The following is a 16,409-nucleotide window of genomic DNA, read 5'->3' on the forward strand; positions in this document are numbered from 1 at the left end:
GGTGTGAATCTGCTTTTGTTGATTTTGTTGGGGGATCTGGATATCTGTTTCCTTCCTGAGGACTTTTCAGATTTTATTTTTTCAAATAAAATTTCTTATCGCTTTTTTCTTCTTTTCTTCTTCTGGGACTCCTACAATATGAATGTTATGTTTGATGGATTCTTATTTTGCACAATTCTTTTCTCTCTCTTTTTTTCAGCTTGATTATTTTCCATTACTCTGTCTCCTAGATCATTGATTTGTTCCTCTGCTTCTTCCAGCTTGCTGTTCATCAGTCATATTTCTGATTTCATCTACTGAGCCCTTTATCTATGTAATATAATTCTTTATCTCTGTGTTAAGAGTCTCATTGGTGTTTTCCACTCTCTTCTCTAGTAAGTGTCTTTATGATCATTACTTTAAATTCTCTATCAGGTATGTCATTTATATGTTTTTTACTTACATCTGGCTGTGGGCTGGTCCTGTTCTTTTATTTGGGATTAATTCCTCAATCTTTTCATTTTGTCTAAGTCTCTGTATCTGTTTCTGTGCATTAGAACAGTCAGCTATGCCTCCTGTTCTTGAGGGTAATGGCCTTATGAAGAACAGGTCCTATGGTGCTCTGCAGTGTAGTGTCCCCTCTTTCCCAGGGCTTTTTGATTCAGGGAGTATCTCCAATGTATGTGTGTGCACTTTGCTGTTGTGTTCTGGCCACTTTATCCTTCAGACCAGGTGTTTGCAGAGGCCCTCTTTGCCTATTGTGGGGAATGTTTGGTTCCTGGCATGAATATGACAAGTTTTAACTAGGTGTGCTCTGGTCTGCTTGTAAGATGAGACTTGTTGCCATGACTACCAGAACCAAGGCACTGCAAAACTCCTGTGTCAAGAGACTCAGTGTGGCCAGGGGTTTGGGCCATTTTTCTGGGAAAGGAGACCTGCTGGGCTGGGACTGAGGCAAGTGTGATTGGGAAGGGTGGCTCTACTGAAACATGGAGAGAGGGAGGGGGTCAGGGCTTGGTATAAGCAAGGTAGCTTATAGATAGTTTAGGTAGCTAGTATTGGTGCTGTGCTGGTTTCTGCATATGGTTCTGTGTTAATGCTGAGAGGAGGGAGAGTTTCTTTGTTCTTGGAGGAATGAATGCTGCCTCTCTGGAACATATTCAGAGAAGAGCAAATAACCTCCCCACTGTGTCTCAAGTGCTCTTAATATCACTGTTTTCACACTCTATGTCCACAGGTTGTTTTTCCTGCCTTCTCTCTAACAGCAGTACTATCTCAACTAAGCTCTCTAAGCCTGCTGACTTTTACAACTCCTTTAAGCCCCAGTGGTTGCAAAAACTTAGGAAATTTGGCCCCTCTTGCTTTCCAAGCCAATTGCTCTGGGGAATCAACTCTGTGTGCTTCCCTTTGTGCTAGTCTATCTCTTGCCCTTCTCCCAACCACAGCATTAATGATTTCTCTCTCAAGCCATGTGTCCACATTTCCTACCATCTTTGATTTGGATTCTTCTCTACCTTTAGTTGTGGAGTTTGTTCTGCCAGTCTTCAGGTTTATTTATGGGATATTTAGGATGATTTGATAATTACCTACTTGTATTCATGCAACAAGGCAAGCCTAGGGTCCTCCAACTCCACTGTCATCTTCCTCCTTAACTCTCACCCATATTTTAAATGCTGATGTGTCAAAGGAACAAACCCAGGGAAAATCTTTCAGTTAATAAAATGACATGGTTAGCTCACATTTCTTTGCCTGTCTGAAAATTTATAGTTTAAATATATATAAAGAAACAAATATTCTTTGAGCATAGAAGTTTTTTTTTTTCACTTTGATAGCACATAGGTCATATAAGGGGAATTACTACACTAAAAAGTATTTTTGATAGAATACAATTGGTAGTCAAGATTGTTCAATAGGACAAGGGTCCCTGAGACTCTAGAAAACATAGGCTAGCGTAATTTGTAAAAATAAATAAATAAATAAATAAATAAATAAATTAAAAAAGTGTTTCTGGTGAATGGACAGCACCTGAAAACAGAATAGGTAGTTACATATAATTAGAGAAGAGCAAAACAAATCTTCACTGATTATCTACACTATGTCAGATGTAGAGGTACACAGACGAAGCTTGTGGGAAGCTTAGGTGTTTTCTTTTTAGTATATATATTTTTTCTTTATTTATTTATGATAGTCACACAGAGAGAGAGAGAGAGAGAGAGGCAGAGACACAGGCAGAGGGAGAAGCAGGCTCCATGCACCGGGAGCCCGACGCGGGACTCGATCCCGGATCTCCAGGATCGCGCCCTGGGCCAAAGGCAGGCACCAAACCACTGCGCCACCCAGGGATCCCCCTTTTTTTCTTTTTTTTAAAGATTTTGTTTATTTATTCACGAGACCCACAGAGAGAGAGGCAGAGACATGGGCAGAGGGAGGAGAAGCAGGCTCCATGCAGGGACCCCGATGCAAAACTCGATTCCAGGACCCCAGGACCATGCCCCGAGCTGAAGGTAGATGCTCAACCACTGAGCCATTCAGGCGTCCTAATGGAAGCTTAGTTTTTAATTTAATCATACACTCAACTGTTTTATTTCATTTATTTGACCTCTCTCCTCCATTAATTTCATGGACTTAACCATCTTTCAAGGACATTATCATAAAGAGACAGTTAACTTAAGTTTTATGCTTTCTTGACTTTGATGAACTGGTGGAAGCTTAGCTTCCATGTTCTGGAAAATGTTGGTTGTGCTTCCACCTGGTGGCACTAAATGAACATTGCGGAACAAAGTAATAGGTTATCCTACTTGGCTTCCTTAAACAAATGTGTTGTAGGCAGGAACCTTCAATTTATGAGAGCCTTCTGTCGCAGATGTGGATTTATACATTTATTTTTTGTATAAGTAGTAGAAAATGAATATATGAAGATGTTATGAATGTATGTTTCTGATCCCCTTTATTCTGAACTCCTGAAATGATTCAAACTATCAAATAAGCAATTAGAAGTGTATGTTTAAAAGTCACAGTTAAGGCTGAACTACAAATGGGCAGCCCTGATGGCACAGTGGTTTTAGCGCCGCCTGTAGCCCAGGCGTGATCCTGGAGATCCCAGATCGAGTCCCCTGTCAGACTCTCTGTATGATGCCTGTTTCTCCCTCTGCCTGTGTCTCTGTCTCTATAAATAAATAAAATGTGTTTTTTTTTTTTATAAAGGGGTGAGTTGCAAAATAGGCTGGGTACACAGTATCCATGTAAGAGAGAAATGTTCACAGATAGTAAGATTTTTTAGAAGGGAGGCAATGATGTTATTAAAACTATAGAAAACTTCAGCTAATATTGGCAATTATGAGATGCCTATTTGTTCTCCGTCTGAAGGTAACAATTAGAAAGTTCAATAACTTTGCAGTGTTGGTAAGGTGAAGGGAAATGATCACTCTAATATCCACAGGAATATAAACTGGAGATAATTTTGTAGTGCTAAAACTATCACGTATTCATAGTCTTTGATCTATTATCTTTCTAAGGATTTCTAAGTACATATGTACTTGAACAAAGATGATCTTTTGTACATTGTTTGAAGTAGAAAAATCCGAAATATATTTGAATGTCCATCAAAGGAGGTTACAATACATTAAAACTATGAGTTTATGCTTTGGCTAAAAGAATGAGATAAATCTAGATATATTGCTATGAAAGTATCTGAGGAACATACTGTTCAGTGAAAAAAATCAAATTGCAGAAACAGGTGTAAATATAAGGTGATTTTTAATAAAGAAACACTAAGTAAAAAGCTGTTTATCTCAGTATATGCATGTATGTGGATGTGTACATAGATGGCTGTCTGGCAGGACCCATATCACAGTAGCATGCTAGGGAGGAGATTAGGGTAGAAAGTAGGGTAGAAGAAAACTTCTTCTTTATCTCTAGCAAGTTTTACAATGAGAGGACCCAGGAATTACTTGCATACATTTCAAATAAATATATAATGGTTCAAAAATATTTTAGAAAAAGGATAAATAAGAAGGAAGGTGGGATGGGACACCTGGGTGGCTCAGCAGTTGAGCATCTGCCTTTGGCTCAGGGCATGATCCTGGGTTCCAGGATCGAGTTCCACATTGGGGTCCCTATGAGGACCATTCTTCTCCCTCTGTCTATGTCTCTGCTTCTCTCTGTGACTCTCAAGAATAAATAAATAAAATCTTTAAAAAAAAAAGAAAGAAAGTAGGGATAGAAGGATTTATAAGATTGTGAATAACATTGATCGTGATCCACAGAGAATCTAGAAGGCCAGCAAAAATTTTGACACATTCTGTTTGTGGAAAGTAAAAAGAGGCTTAATCAATTGTTTGAGAGACTCTGCTCTGATTGACATAAAATCATGTAGTATATTGGCCCTTCTCTTAATATCCCAACCTTCCAGCATGCTCATACCAAGCAGGCACTTAGAGTTCTCAAGACCCAACACTTGGAAAGTAGCACTATAGAAATGCAGCCTTCAGAAGCAGGTGGCATGACTGCACTATGTGACTTACATATCTCTTGACTTTCTTGGATGCAAAGCTTAGCACACTGCTGATGATCATCATAACTCTTTCCTGCAGGTACGAAGTATCTTCATTCATCCATATAATCATGTCCTGTGGAAAACATAAGAATCATCCTAGAGCATGGTATTTCCATCTCTACAAGTCCTTTCCGTTTAGTCCCCAACTCCACCAACTGAAAGGTCCTTGTGGGCTCCTGATTGTTTCACATCTAACCTACATTTATCTCAAAAAGATGACAGCAAGCAAGTTGTATACTACAAGCTATCTAGTATATTACTTCACCTACTGTAGTAACTGTATCTGTGTTGTATGTCATTTAATTCTATACAACAAATATTTACTAATGATATGCATTATAAGTCACTCTGTCAGTCAACATGGACAGTTTAATAGGAGGCTATGATGAGATTGTAAACTGCTTCTCCTTTTTTTTTTCCTTGAAAGTACATATCTTCTATCTCTAATTACAGGATTTTATTTTCAGTTTTAAAAAAGAATTGAAATGTCATCTGATCTTGAAATGTTATCTTACTCCAGAATTTCCTCTGCAGATTCAACACTCAGATATTTTCTGGCTCATGGTTGCAGAGAATATTCCTGGAGGCAGCTCAGTTAGAAAGTTCTTGCTAATTTTGATTCAACTCCATCTTGCTGTAACTTCTATTTGTTCTAAACCTTCAGATGCAGGGACATATTTACAAGCTTGGGAAGGGAAAAAGACTGCATATGCCTCATATGCCAACAACCACTAACAAATTTCTTAAGGCACTCTGTTGGAGTCCATGGTATTTATGCTACATATTCTCTCTTCTACTTGCTCCCATTGTATAAAACTGCTCTGAAGTCCATTTTCTGGGGCAGAAGAGTCTCTAAATCCCAGGGAGTTCAGCCTGTACCTTTTCTGGGACTGGTTTTTTAGCTCTTTTCAAGAATTGGGTGAATTTCTAGTCATGGAAAGTATAAGAACAACATAGTTAAGTAACAGGTTACTAAGTTAGAGTAGCTCTCCCATTCACTAGCCTTGTATGTATTATTGTTCCTCTTTCCAGTTCTATTTTCTTACAGTAAAATGGGGGAAAATAATAGAAACTTCCTCAAAAGGTTATTTTAAGGATTAAATGAGACAACCAATATATGAAGTATTCAGTTTAGTGTCTGATGTAGAGTAAGTGCTCAAAACCAATGGTTTATTGGTTGAAAGACCATGCATGGGGAGATGGTTGCAATAATGAGATAATAACTACTTTAAAGTGTTGTGAGGTTAAGTTTTTTAAATGCACAGAAAATACTTGACTCAAATTAGGCACAAATTAACTTGGTATATTTTATTTTCCCTCACATTCCTTCTTGTCTTCATAGATACCAATTCTGCTTCTTTACTTGAATGTATTTTATGATTTGCACAAACTCATAATGCTCCTGGTAGAGTAAATCAATCTGTTTTCCCAGTATTTCCAGACAAGTGCCCTTGATGCCATCATGTTAGAAACAGTTGAAGATCATAAGAAATCCTGAGCAGTCTCCTGTCTCTGCCTGGGATGTTGAAAACACAGTGAGATCTGGATATAAATGGGGGTTTGGACAGTTGTTAGGCTTTCCTCTGATACCATGGTATCCATGAAGATAGGATGCTCATGGGATTATTTAGGTCCAGAGTTTTTGGGGAAGAAGCAAGCATATAGACACTATCAAAGTATAGTTTTTTTTTTTTTTTACACAGATCTGTAGGTAGTTCAAGCCAGTCACCCTCTCTTCTCTCCTAACCCATATTGTAGTCACTCTTACATTGCCACATAATATTTTGGGTTTTTAATTATTCTGTTGATGCCATCTTCCCAAAATTGAATTCTTTAAAGTATGTCTCTGTAATTCAAATAAAGGGAAGTGATTTCATTTTGGGAATAATTATACAACTTGGGAGGAAAAGAAAAAAAATTCAGCCACTAGATACTTGAAGAAGATATAAGTTTGGGAAAGGGGAAATAATAAGTGAAATATAGTGAGCTCTTTAGATTTAAGACAAGAAAACAAAACTGCTTATTTTCCCTTTACCTTTAAGATTTGCAGTTTGTAGAAGTCTTTAGACACTAAGATCAGAAGAGTTTCCTCAAACATGTTTAAAATACTTTGATATAAATTCTGAAAAAACAAAAAAATTATATGACCAGCAGCCAGATAAAATTAGATATAATTTTACTCAAAGTCTATAGTTTTGTGTCCTGGAGTCCTGTGTTTGCCTGCAAACTGAAGGTAAGAAAGGAGAGAGGTAGCTATAGATATGGGACTTCTCTCAGTACCATGTGCTGTGAATTGCAATTCCAACTTATGGAACAGATACATTGTGTAGCTGTGCTCTGGAAATAGAGACCAGAGATGTTGTTGACCTTACTGTAGGGCTATTCCTCTCTCCGTCTTTCTCTACTCCCATTTCCTTTTTTGCAGCATTTGCCCATACACTGTTATCCTTGCTAAAACAACCAAAAATCTCTTCACTCATTTGTTCCTATATCTCCTTTATAATCCGTTAAATCCCATGAGTTGTAAAATTCACAAGGAGTCTAGGGTATAGATTAATGCTGGAATATATTATTAATTTATTTCATCTAAAAGGGGTGAAGGAGATAACAACAAAAATTATGACCTGTGGTGGGGCATTCTTCCAGATTGCTGTGGTGCACAACAATGTCTCATAATAATTTAGGGAAGCAAAGACTCACTTCCAAGTCCTCTTTGTCATCTTCACTGGTTCCCATTTCTCTCACTTTCTCAAGACTTGGTATAGCAAATACCATTTTAAAGGATGACTCTATTATATTCAGTTGGGATTCAAATTGCAGTAAGGGATCTACAAAGCTGGTAAGAAAAAGGTATAATTATTAAATAGAGGAGAGAGCAAATATAACCTGAGTTTAGTGGCTTTTTCTTGTGTAAGAGAGAATGTACTAGAAAATGAGGCCTATTGCTAAACTTCATATAACATGTGAGTTTTAAATATTCTCATAAAAATGACAATTGTGCTTTAAATATAAAGGAATGAATTTCCTCTTAAAAATCATCTGTAATCAGTTATTTAGAAACCAGAATATACTTCTCCAAAGACATAATAGTAAAAAGTGGTTACATTTCCAAGCAAGCCCACAAAGCCATGCTGAACTTTAGTTGAAATATATTACTGCCACATTTTCTCTAAACCGTGATACTGTGTTTCTCACATTTTAATATTTCTGATATTATTGGGATGCATCCTCCAGTTCTTGGCAAAAGAAATCTGCCCATCAGCAGTTGGAAAGATAAGTTATGACATAGTTGTTATTTCTTAGAGATGTGTGATCTGGATAACAGTCCTTCCCAATTTTTTTTTTTTTTGAGGTGAAAATATTTTTTTTTTTTTTTAAAGACAGTGATATAAATGGTAAGGTAGAAAATTTTGTGCTGGACTCAGAATATCTTTTCTCTACTGGACAGAAAAATCAAAGAGTCTAATATCCACTGTTTGAAATGGAATGTCTTAGAATATATTAGATAATTTTCATATCTTGGGAAGATTAATTTGACATATTCATGGCTTTAATGAATTATCAGATTCTGAACAACTATATGTCAGGGCTTCCAGTAGAATTTTCAGGGGAAGATATTTATTTAACTTTTAGAGATAAATAGTTTGGTTTAGGAAAATGCAAAATTAAGATTTTTGAAGAAATAGAAAAATATTGTCTCTCAAATTACTCTGAAATCATACTGATAGTCCTAAAAAATGCTAAAACCTGGAGGTCATGAATAAAGATTAAGAAAGTAGCATGGTTCTCTAACTGCTGATGGGCAGCAGATCTTCAAATTTTAAATGTGAGGAAGGTTGAGTGTCAGACACTGGTGATATTAAAGAAAGATACATGCAAATCTATGGGTCAACAATTGCCAGCAAGGATACATTATTTTTTTTGGATCCACATATAATTTTTTAAAAAGAGTAGTTATTAAATTACTAATCTGTTTTATAATAAGTGACATCTTAGAATTAAGAATTTCAGTGTAAATTTTTTTTTATATATATTCTAGGATGCACAACCAGTGATAAAAAAAGATCTTGAGAAGAAAGAATAAGCACTCCTCACTAAATTACTATACCATCATCTGCAAAGAGCAATACATGTTTTTACAAGTATAATTTGAAGATTCACAATTGAACAGAACAAAGTAGATGTCTCCTAATAAAAGTATGGGGAAATTATATTAAACATGATCACAAATAAATCAAGAGGGACATTTTAATATGACAAAATGTTTAATTCAAATGAAAGAATGTTAAGAGATATATACAATGATTTAAAATAATAAAAGAAATAGTTAACTGTTTAAAAAGTTTAATTATTTAAAAATAATTATTAAAAGTTACAGTCTGTCAAATTATTAAAAATACAAGGAGAAATAGAAATTATTAAAGAAAATAACTAAAGATAAGAGAGAAACAAACACAGTTATAGGAGATGAAGCATTCAATTATCAGCATTTGTCAGGTAAAAATTAAAAATTCTGCAAAAGAAGAGGTCTTTACTAAAATTGATAAAGAGGTATAAATAAATTATATTAAATGAGAGAATTTAATTATCTTTTTCAATAACCATGGAGTACTAACAAATACTTATCATATTTGTAAAAGGTTTTTTACAAGCTGTAAAAAAAATTCAAAATATAAAAGGATATATGTTTTATTCTCGATCACAAGAGAAATCTATTTTAAAAATGAGAAAATTCGAGATAGTTGAAAATACTTAAATACTATCAGAATTTTTCTCATTTAAAATAAGGGGCAACTGAGTGGCTCAGTTAAGCATCCAACTCTTGGTTTTGGCTCAGGTCATGATTGCAGTTGATGCAAGTCCCTCAACTTGTTTGTCTAGGTGCTCAGTGCAGAGTCTGCTTCAGATTCTCTTTCCTCTCTCTCACTCACTCTCCCTTTCTCTCAAATAAATAAAATCTTAAAAAATAAATAAAATGATAGGAAAATGACAAACTGATCATGTAACAAGATTTCAAAGCTACTAAAAAAGTAATCAAAGAAATAAAGGGTATAAGCAAGATGAATAATTATAAAATGAGGAAAGGGAAAATAAGTATAATGATCCTTGCTGGCAAATTTAAATAAAGATTTTTAAAAAGATAAAAAAAGAGGAAGAAGAAAATAAATATGAAGAAAGACTGCAGTAGTCGAAAAAAGAAGTCAGCTATTATATGGATTTAATAAAAACAAATAAAACTGATTTATATTATTATATTACACAGATATATATGAGGATATAACTTGTGTGAAGCTGTATATACCACATAATATTTGGCCAAAGTACAAAAAGCAAAATCTATAATATTTTTTTAATTAAAGGAAAACTATTATCTGGGTTTTTTTTTAAAATACATTTAGGTAGATTCAAAAGAAAGCTAAAAATATGAAACAGGCGATTCTAATCCAGGGTCTGCCTTTTCATGAACCCTATAAAATAATATGCCAAATTTTGTTTCTGTGTCTGTGTGTATTTTGGAAGAAAGGGTAGTCCAAAAGTTTCATCAGATTCCTAAAGGAGAATTAAAACAGGTTTAAGAAGCACTGATACTGAGGACTTTAGCACCAGGCACTACATATTTTATTTGCTCTGCATGCATTATTTCAATACATCTTCATGGTGATACTAAGAGGTAAATACTTTCATTATCCTCAATTTGCAGACAAGGAATCTGAGGCATTGAGAAGTTAAGTAACTTCAAAGTCACAAAATCTGGAATGTTAGAGCTGATCAGCAGAAGCTTGGTCTGTTTGACATAGTAGTTTTCCTTTAATTTCATACAATTTCTTACAGATTTTTTCATACTTCAGTATTATCTGGTAAATAAAGTATTATTTTATTACATAAAGTCTTCATGAGTACCTACTATCTGTCTTTGCATAATACTATTTTGTAAATTCTAGTTAATTCAACTAGGCAAGATACACACACACATACACATACCTCAAAACAAAATAATAAATGAGCTTATATATTCAGAAGAACCAATGAATGGTAATCAGGGATCTGGTTATACCTGGTTATTCAAACTGAGTTATAATAAAAGACAATTTCAAAAATATTGACTAATTCCAGAGAGGCTGGGAAGATGATAGAATAGGAGGACCCTAAGATCACATTGTTCCACAGATACAAATAGATAATATCTACATCAGCATAAATAACCCAGAAAAAGACTGGCTGAACAAACTCAACACTAGAGGTAAAGGGGCCACATATAAGAGGATAGGAAAGGTGGAGATGTGACAGGGAGCTAAATAGACCACAGGCCATCTGGTGGAAGGACAGAACTTGTAGATATAGAGGAGAGAAACAGACCCTAACACTGGGGAGTCCCCACAGGGAATATATTTGGCTTTGAAAACTTGAGGTATGGAATTTCATGAGTTCTTACAACCAGTGGGGCTTAAAGCCTGGAATTTTGAAAATCAGCAGTTTTGGTTCTGGGAGAGCCCGGAGGGTAATGGGAAGCAGAGTCACTGCCCTTAAAGGGATAGCAGATGAATAGCCCATGGAGTTGCAGTATAAAAGCAGCAGTTTGAAAAATGCCTGGGGCAGATGGGAGGGAGTGTTATTTACTAATCTCAGAACATGTCCTGGAGGACATAAATCACTGGGGGACTTTTCAGGGACAAAGGAACTGGCAGGATCCCTAAGGGACTTCTTCAGAAACAAAGGAGCTAGCAGGTCCAATTTCCCTCCTCTGGAAGGATAAACCCTGCAGCATAAACACACAGACACTTGAAGGAACCAGCACTGTGCAGGCATCACTACCTAATTTGCTTACACTAAGAAACTCCCCCCACCCCCCCAGCTTCAGTGGATCTTCCTTTTCCAGTCATGCTTTTCTCAGTCTTGGTGCTGTTTGTCCCCTCCCCTAGAAGACAGGCACAAACCTTGCCAACACTGCATCTTCTGACCCATGCACTTTGTGAGGCCTCAGTCCCCCTGGTGGCAGCAGCCCCATGAAAGACTAATGCACCCCTTTCTAAAACTGTGAGCCCCACCCCAGTCATTCCATCCCACTAATGGTGGCACATCCACTTCAAAATGCTCTTGGCCTATTCAAACAGGGGCCAACAAGCCTGGAAGTACAAACAGTGCCAGAAATGGCCAGCATCACTCCAAAGTGACTCCTGTCCTGGGGTGAGGGGAAGATAACCACATGTACCAGTCATAGGGCAACCCCAGCAGGAGGTGAGGGCAGACCATTGGTCTGATTACAGACCCTACCCATCAGAAAAAATTGCTCAGGGTGCAACACAGGGAAAGTGTCCTGCAGTTTGGTGCTACTGCATCTCTGACAAATGCCTGGTTTGATTCAGTTAAGAGCCAAGGTGACCCCAGAGTGGTCTACTAACACCACAGGAACAAGCCATTGTCCAAAACAGGGAAAGAGCCACTAGAAATGACCAAACTGAAGGGAGAAGGGGCCAAGACACAACAGCAGAACACATGCAACACACCCAGGAGACACAGGTTCTGGTGAACCAGAGACACTGCACTGCAGGGCACCATAGGCCCTCTTCTTCATAAGGCCATTACTTACAAGAACAGGAGACATAGCTGACTTTCCTACCACAGAGAAACAGTGAGAGTTAGACAAAATGAGGAGACAGAGGAATATGTCCTGAATAAAATAACAGGACAAAACCACAACAAGAGACACAAGGAAAATAGATATAAGTAGTATGTTGGTGAGAGGATGTAAAGTAATGACCATAAAGATACTCACTGAACCTGAGAAAAGAGTGGAGAACATGAATGAACTCTTAACATAGAACCTATCAAAGATAAAGAACACAATGATTGAAATTAAAAATATACTAGATGGAATAAATAGCAGGTTAGAGAAAGCAGGGGAATGAATTAACGACTTGGAGGATAGAGTAATGGTAAGTAATCAAGTTGAGCAGGTGAGAGAAAAAAATATGCAGAATGAGAATAGACTTAGGGAACTCAGCAATTCCATCGAGCATAATAACATTCTCATAGGGATCCCCCAGAAGAGGAGAGAGAAAAGGGAACACAAAATTTATTTGAAGAAATAGTAGCTGAAAAGTTCTCTAATCCAGAGAAGAAAACATGTAGATCCAAGGAGGCACAGAGATTCCCCAACAAAATCAACCCAAGGAGGTCCATGCCAAGACACATAATAATTAAAATGGCAAGAACTAGTGATAAAGAGAAAATTTTAAAGGCAATAGAAAAGAAGACAGTTATATAAGTGAAACTCCATAAGGCTATCAACAGATTTTCCAGCAGAAACCTTGAAGGCCAGAAAGGAGTAACATGATCTATTCAAAGTGGTGAAAGGAAAAAATCTGCACCCAAGAATATTTTATCCAGCAAGGCTATAATTCAGAAGAGGAGGAGAGATAAAATGTTTCCCAGACAAACAAAAACTAAAGGAGTTCATGACCACTAAACCAGGCTTACAGGAAATTTAAAGAAGACTGTATGAGTGTAAAGGAAAGACCATGAGTAGGAGTAAGAAAAGTAGGAAGGACAGAAGCAGTAAAAATAAGTATACCCATAAAAATCAGCCAAGGGACTCACAAAATAAAAGGATGTAAATTATATACCATATACGAAATGGGTGCTAGGGAAAAGAGTAAAGGGTGGGCTCAAACTTAAGTGACCATCAACTTAATATAGACTGGTATATGCAGAAAATATTATATACAAATCAAAAACCAATAATATATCTGCAAAAAATAAAGAACCAAGGAATCTAAGTATATCACTAAAGAAAGCCACAAACTGAGAGAGGAGAGCAAGAGAAGAAAGGGTCAAAGAAGAGTTACAAAAACAACCACAAAACAAGTAACAATGGCAATAAATATGTATTATTACTTGGAATATAAATGGACTAAATGCACTAAATAAAAGATATAGGTTGATGGAATGAATTTAAAAACAAGATCCATCTATATGCTGTCTACAAAAGACTCATTTTACACCTAAAGCCACCTGCAGGTTGAAAGCAAAGGGATGCAGAAACATTTATCATGCAGATGGATGTCACAAGAAAGCCAGGGTAGCCATAGTTAAGGCTTTTCTCTTTGGAAAAAATAGAATTAATGACAAAAGTATAATGAAAGACAAAGAAAGGCACTATATAATAATAAAATGGACAAACAAGAATATCTAACATTTGTAAATACTTGTGCATCCAACATGAGAGCACCCAAATATATAAAACAGTTAATAACAAGCATAAAGGAACTAATAGATAGTAATACAACAATAGTAGAGGACTTTAACACCCCCCCACTTAAATCAATGCACAGATCATCCAAACAGAAAATCAACAAGGAAACAGCGGTTTTGAATAGCACACTGGACCAGATAAAATTAACAGATATATTCAGAACACTGCATCCTAAAATAGCAGAATACACATTATTTTTAAATTTTTTTAGAGAAAGAGAGAGGAGAGAGACAGAGTATGTACAAGTAGGGGTAGCTAGGGGCAGAAAGAGAGGGAGAGACATAATCCCAAGCAGGCTCCCTGCTCAGCACAGAGTCTGACATGGGGCTCAATCCCACTTCCCTGTAATCATGACCTGAGCTGACATCATGGGTTGGATACTTAACCAACTGAGCCACCCAGGCGCCCCAGAATACACATTCTTTTTAAGTGCACATGGAACATTCTTCATAATGGATCAAATATTAGGCCATGAAACAAGTCTTAACAAATTCAAAAAGATTGAAGTCATACCATGCATTTTTTTTCTCACCATCATGCATGAAACTAGAAATCAACCACATGAAAATATCTGGAAAGAGCATCAAAACATGGGTGTTAAATAACATGTTACTAAATAAGCAATGAATGGGTCAACCAGGAAATCAAAGATATAAAAAATTACATGGAGAGAAATGAAAATGAAAACACAATGGTCCAAATCACTGGATGCAGCAAATCATTGGATGCAGAAAAGGCAAGTACATAGCAGTACAGATCTACCTCAAGATGCAAGAAAAATCTCAAACAGTCTAACCTACACCTAAAGGAACTAAGGAAAAAAAACAACTAACAAAATATAAAACAAGTAGAAGGAAAGAATAGAGCAGAAATAAGTGAAATAGAAACTAAAACCATGATAGAACAGATTAATAAAAAAAAAAGAACAGATTAATGAAATCAGGTTCTTGGAAAAAATCGATAAAATTGATAAACCTCTAGCTAGACTTATCAAAAAGAAAAGAGAATAGACTCAAATAGTAGAATCAAAAATCAGAGAGGTGAAATAACAACCAACACCAAAAAATATAAATAAATATAAGAGAATATTATAAAAAATTATATTCCAACAAATTGGACTTGAAAGAAATGTATAAATTCCTAGAAACATATAAACTACCAAAACTGAAACAGAAAGAAATAGAACACTTGATCAGTTGATAGCAAGCAATGAAGTTGAGTCAGCAGTAAAAAAAAACTCCCAACAAACAAATGTCCAGGACCAGATAGCTTCACAGGTGAATTCTACTGGACATTTAAAAAAGTTAATGCCTCTTCTCAGACTTTTCCAAAAAACAGAAGAGGAAGGAAAACTTCCAAATTCATTCTATGAGGCTAGCATTAACCTGATACAAAACCAGATAAAGATACCACAAAAAAGAGAACTACAGGCCAATAAGTCTGATGAGCATGGATGAAAAAATCCTAAATAAAATACTAGCAAATGGAATCCAATATTAGAAATATCACTCACCACAATCAAGAGGGATCCATTCACAGGACGCAAGGGTAGTTCAATATCACATGTATCAATGTGATACATCAATAAGACAAAGGATAAGAGACACATAATCATTTCAATAGATGCCCCAAAATAATTTGACAAAGTACAATATCTGCTCATGATACAAGCCCTCAACAAAGTAAGTCTAGAGGGAACATACCTCAACATGTTAAAGGCCATCTATGAAAAACCCATAGCAGCATAATCCTTACCGGGGAGAAACAGAGCTTTTCCCCTAAGATTAGGAAGAAGACAAGGATGCTCATTTTCACCACTTTTATTCAACATAGTACTGGAAGTCCTAGCCACAGCAATCAGACAGCAAAAAAAAAAAAAAAAAAAAAAAAAAAGACATCCAAATTGATGAGGAAGTGAAACTTTCACTATTTGCAGATAACATGATACTATATAGAAAAATCCAAAAAAAAAAAAAAAAAAGGAAAAATCCAAAAAACCCTACCAAAAGACTGCTAGAACTAATAAACAAATCAGTAAAGTCACAGGGCACAAAACTGATTTACAGAAATCTGTTGCATTTCTAAATGCCAATAATTAAGCAGCAGAAAAAGAAATTAAGAAAATCACCCCATTTACAACTGCACAAAAAATATGATACCTAGAAATAAACCTAATCAAAAAAGTGAAAGACTTATGCTCTGAAAACTATAAAACATTGTTAAAAGAAACTTAAAAAGAAAAACAAAACTGGAGACATCACAATTCTGGACTTACTTTATATTTCAAAGCTGTAGTAATCAAAACAATATGGTACTGGCACAAAAACACACATAGATCAATGGAACAGAATAGGAAACCCAGAAATAAACCACAATTATATAGCCAATTAACCTTTAACAAAGGGGGGCAAAAATACGCAATGGGAAAAAGACAATTTCTTCATCAAACATGTTGAGAAAACTGGATAGCTGCATACAAAGTAATAAAACTGACCACTTTCTTATACCATACATAACAATAAACTCCAAATGGATTAAGGATCTAAATGTGAGACCTGAAACCACAAACATCCTAGAAGGGAACACAGGCAGTAATTTCTGGCTTTGGCCATCCAACATCTT

The 16,409-nt window shown here is 35.9% G+C and overlaps 1 protein-coding gene across 7 annotated transcripts in view; it reads right to left on the reverse strand.

The window, feature by feature from the left end:
* MROH9 (maestro heat like repeat family member 9) overlaps positions 1 to 16,409 on the reverse strand; it is a 99,330-nt gene that overhangs the window by 62,118 nt on the left and 20,803 nt on the right. For all 7 annotated transcript variants that reach the window (XM_038542568.1, XM_038542566.1, XM_038542567.1 and 4 more), the window contains 3 exons: positions 7,235 to 7,370; positions 6,570 to 6,656; positions 4,503 to 4,607 (listed from right to left, as the gene is read on the reverse strand). In XM_038542568.1, the coding sequence (XP_038398496.1) occupies positions 4,503 to 4,607; positions 6,570 to 6,656; positions 7,235 to 7,370 (328 nt within the window). The remainder of the gene's footprint in view (positions 1 to 4,502; positions 4,608 to 6,569; positions 6,657 to 7,234; positions 7,371 to 16,409) is intronic.

This window comes from Canis lupus, chromosome 7 (genome assembly GCF_011100685.1).
Source record: "Canis lupus familiaris isolate Mischka breed German Shepherd chromosome 7, alternate assembly UU_Cfam_GSD_1.0, whole genome shotgun sequence".
Classification (NCBI taxonomy): domain Eukaryota; kingdom Metazoa; phylum Chordata; class Mammalia; order Carnivora; family Canidae; genus Canis; species Canis lupus.